Here is a 4,612-nt window from a genome sequence, read left to right as displayed (position 1 = left end):
ATGATATGAAAATATTTCCCTGGGTAGCATTAAAAAAAAGAAAAATAGACAAAGAAACATTTAAACTATTTCTGCATTTCAAAAGACAGATATTAAACATATATACATAGTGGTAAGGTTCAGTGGTAACTTTCATCTTAGTAAACCTCTGGGAATTAGAGGAGCTATAGACACATCCTCTGAACTCCAGCTTCTAACCTTACCCACTTGGTAATAAGAATCTGAAAATTCATTTCCTCCCTTTACCATTGGCTATTTGCCTGCTCTGGATTGCTTCACTAAAGGCCAGTCCCCACACCTCAGGAACAAGCATTGTGATGCACCCCGAAGCAGCTTCGTGCCATTCTTCCTGTGACATTCGTTGGTGGAAATGAAATACAGGCAAATAAATATGCCCATTATAAGTCATCATTTATCTTGCAAAAACACTGAAAATGAAACAATCACAGGTATTTGAAAAGACACTATAAAGCATATTTCCTAAAACCTTAACTACTGAGTGCAATGCTAATCTGATGCTGAACCATAATTTTATGGTACTGAGATTTAATTTTTTAAAATAAAAATTTACCTAATACCTAACCAGGAAAAAAGCCCCGATCTTTTAAGATGAATAAAGTGGTTTCCCTTTTTGCGCCCTTTTGTGCTGATTATTTTTCAATATTTTAACTGATCACAGTTTAATGGCATTTATTTTAATACAGTTACAGGGTTTTTTGTTTTCTTGTTTTTTGTTTTATACCTACACTTCCCAGTAGAGTCTTTTGTTATGAGAGTTAACCATTTTCCATCAAGATAGGTCAAAATGCACTTAAAACTATTAACAAAGGGAGAAAAAGGATTGAAAATAGCATTTTTTTCCCACTTCATTTGGCTTCCTTAGTGAAAGAGGGGGGAAAGCTGTCCAAGTCAAACTGGTATTTTCTGTAATAAATTACAAGAGAACAAGAGAAGAAGGTCTGAGACCTTAAATATGACTTGATAAACAAATGGGCTAGTGAAGACAAAACCAGTCTAGAGCGCAAATATTCTCTGTATTCATGTGGGTATTTGTGTGCTAAGAAATACAGTATAGGCATACACCATTAAGTTCTCATATAATTTTCTTTATGTTTTTTTTAAAAAGCTATTAGAGGAACAAAGTTTAACTGCTGCTGTGAGCACAAATAATTCCTCATAATGAAGTTATTAAAATTGAAGGCAGAGAACTATACAGGGGGTGTCTGAAGATATATATTTCCCTAGTTTTCTTCAAAGTGCCACTTTCTTTCTGTTGGACAACTCTGGAAATATATTTAACCTCCATGGTTCCACGGAGCTCTTTCACAATGGGCCCGCTTGATAAAATGAAGCAATCAGTCACTCACTATCGATTTTTCTTTTTCTCTCCTCTGCAACCACCCCCAGAAACACTGCCTGAAAATGAAGTTTACTTTGCGGCTGGTAACAAAAGCCAATGCTCGACTCTCATTTTTGGATTCCCAACCGGATTCTCACCTTGGATAAAACGGTAGACTGTGCACATTTCCTGAAAGCAGATAATTATTTATTTTGTATGAAGCCAATAGTTTTTGCTTTGGTAATAAAGAGCAAATAAAAGTTACACCAATATAAGGGAGAAGGGATTTGAAGGTAACCAAAGTTCACAAACAGTAAGAACAAGTGGCTACACAAGAATGTTCGAAATGGAGAATGGCCAAGAGCTGGCTTCAACTCTCTCCGCTGAATAAAACAAAACAAAACACAAACCCCAGTAATTTCGAAATTAACTGCGGGAGAAAGAAAATTATGTTCATGAATTTACGTAAACTTCAATTTTCTTGCAGTGCAAATTTATGTGGTTAGATTTTGCCTACATCAAAGAATGTGTGTATTTTTTCCTCTTTCCTGATGGGGATCCGCATTAAATAAACACAGCAGCATGTGCCAACTCCTAGCATCAGGAAGCTGTGTTTTGTATTTATAACGGCTTGCTGGATTTTCTTTTTTCTTTATTTTTTGGTAATTTCTTTAGTTTTGTCAGGTACTTATCTCACCTCTCTCTCTCCCTCCCTCCCTCTGTGTCTCACTCACTCATTCACTCATTCACTCACTCATTCATTCACTTTCTGTCTCTCTGTCTGCCTGTCTCTCTGTGTGTGTCTCTCTCTCCTCTGTCCCCTCTCTCTCTGTTTCTCCACACTCTCTCCTCACTCTCTCTATGAGATACTCCACTCCATTGCCTGGGTACTAGCCTGTAAAGGTCAAAACACATCTTTACACCTGCTACCGTTTAAAGGATAGTCCGGTGCCTTAGTTGTTTTCCTTATTTTTGTTCTTTTTAAGGGACAAGGAAATAATAATTAAAAATAAAAGAACAATCAGAAGTTAGAGAGGGAACAAGGGGCCCGGGAAAGGCTCGTTGATCGAAGGGGAGGGGGAGCCCCATGCTCTGCCCCTCCCCCCGCTCGAGTTCACTGGACGGGCGTCTGCACCCCGTGGTGTGGTGGAGTGTCCCTACTCCCCCCGTACACATCCTCCGCGCCCGGCAAAGTCCCTCCGGGAGGGGTCATCCTTTTCTCTTTCTGTCTCCTGTTACAAAACCAAACTCTCACCACCTCCTTCTCCAGCTGTAAGCTGTCCGCGAGGGAGGTGATCTCCTGGGCCGAGGGCTTGGGGCATTTGAGGAAATGGCTCTCCAGAGCCCCCTTGACGCTCACCTCGATGGAGGTCCGCTTTTTCCTCTTGCGCCCCTGCGCTGCGATCTTGTCTATGCTGGTGGGGCTGCCCGAGGACGAGTCCGCCTCCTCCAACCACTTGTTCAACAAAGGCTTCAGCTTGCACATGTTCTTGAAGCTCAGCTGCAGGGCCTCAAACCTGCAGATGGTGGTCTGCGAGAACACGTTGCCGTACAAGGTGCCCAGCGCCAGCCCCACGTCCGCTTGGGTAAATCCCAGTTTGATCCGTCGCTGCTTGAACTGCTTGGCGAACTGCTCCAGGTCATCCGAGGTCGGCGTGTCCTCGTCCGAGTGCGGGTCGTGGTGCGCTCCGGGGTGGCCTGGCGGGCCCTGCGGGGGCGGCGGCGGCGGTGGCTGCTGGTGTGGGTGCGAGTGCGGGTGCGGATGGTGGTCGGCGTGGTGTGGCTCATCGTGCGCGTCCCGCAGGCCGTGGTGGTGCAGCCCAGCCGGCTGCCCTCCGGCGCCCAGCATACCGTTCACGGTGAAGCTGGGCTGTGAGTAGAGCAAGCCGCCGTTGGACGCTCCCATGGAGGGCGGGAGATGCGCTGCAGCAGCCGCGCTCCGCCATGCCCCGGGCCCCGGGTGGTGGTTGGCGGCGTGGTGCACCAGATGCGGCGGCCGCTGCTGTTGCTGCTGCTGCTGCTGTTGCTGCTGCTGCTGCTGCTGCTGTTGTTGCTGTTGCTGGTGCTGCTGCTGCAGGGCGCCTGGCCCGTGCAGCTCGTCGCCCCTGCCGCCTTGCTGTACCACCACCGAGGGCTTGATGTCCGGCTGGCCCAGGGGGCTGGTGGACCACGGGGAGCCGTCGCCGCCGCCCCCGCCGCCGCCCCCGCCCCCGCCGCCGCCGCCGCCGCCCCCGCCGCCGCCGCCGTGGGACAGCGCGGTGATCCACTGGTGAGCGTGGCTGAGCGGGTGCCCGTTGCTCTGCAGCGCGCCGTAGTCGCCCTGCACCAAGCTCTGCGCCTCGCGGTAGCCCCCTGCGCCCTGCTGCATGCCGCCCGGCGGCTCGGCATGCACGATGGAGGCGCTGGAGGTGAGCAGGCTGTAGTGGTTAGACGCTGCGGTCGCCATGACTCTCGGAGCTGGACTGAGCGCTCCGGTTAAAGGAGCCGCGCATTTGACAGTTACTTTTTCGCCTCGGGCTCCTCTCCTCGCTCGCTCGCTCGCTCGCTCTCTCTCCTCTCTCTCTCCCCCAGTGGGCTGCTCCGACGCCCGCTCCGACGCCTTCTGTTGCTGCTCTTGCTATTACTGCTGCTGCCGCCGCCGTCGCCTCCCGCCCGCCCTCGCTCTCTTTCTCCTCCTCTCCCTCCTTGCTTCGCTCACTCTCAGACTAGCTCCGCGCTCCCCCCTCTCGCTGCTCTCTCCAGCTCTCTCCCGCTCTCTTGGCAGAACCGGCTCGCAGCGGCACGCGCCTGGGCCCCGCCCCCTCCGCCCCCTCCCATTGGCTCCGCGCCCTTTGATTTACGTGGATACCACTAGCAACCTCCCAGGCCGGCGCAACTGATTGGCGCTCAGCTGCCCCTCCTCCTCTCCCCGGGCGCGGAGTCCTCATAGGCCTCCTCTGGTGCCCCCTCTCCACCTTATTCAGATTCTCTTAGATCTCACCTCCCTTTCTCCCCCACCCCCGGTCTCCTCCGCCCCTCTTGGATGGGCCCCGCCCCCCATCTGTCTCCCCAGCAGACTAGCCGGGCGGGGGGTTGGGGGATGGGGGAGCAGGGCCGGCCCCGGCGCACTCTAGGTCACAGCTACTTGGAAAACTTGGGGGTGTCGGTCCACCTTTTCCCGATAGATCTGGGGCGGTGGGGTGGTAAAGAAGGAGAAAGTAAGAAAAAGGCCGAGTTGCCCCTAACCCGGGGGCTTCCGATTTTTATTCACCTTGTGACACACACTCACATAAG

General features: G+C 51.1%; 1 protein-coding gene across 1 annotated transcript; it reads right to left on the bottom strand.

The window, feature by feature from the left end:
- Positions 1-2,101: 2,101 nt before the first annotated feature.
- Positions 2,102-3,978, bottom strand: POU3F2 (POU class 3 homeobox 2). Its single transcript, XM_016152006.2, has one exon. The coding sequence runs from the start codon at positions 3,783-3,785 to the stop codon at positions 2,454-2,456; it is 1,332 nt and encodes a 443-aa protein (XP_016007492.2). The 5' UTR covers positions 3,786-3,978; the 3' UTR covers positions 2,102-2,453.
- Between the last annotated feature and the right edge of the window lie 634 nt (positions 3,979-4,612).

This window comes from Rousettus aegyptiacus, unplaced genomic scaffold (genome assembly GCF_014176215.1).
Source record: "Rousettus aegyptiacus isolate mRouAeg1 unplaced genomic scaffold, mRouAeg1.p scaffold_m13_p_1, whole genome shotgun sequence".
NCBI classification, from domain to species: Eukaryota; Metazoa; Chordata; class Mammalia; order Chiroptera; family Pteropodidae; genus Rousettus; species Rousettus aegyptiacus.
The sequence above is the reverse complement of the archived record's forward strand: the minus strand, read 5'-3'. Positions and strand labels throughout refer to the sequence as shown.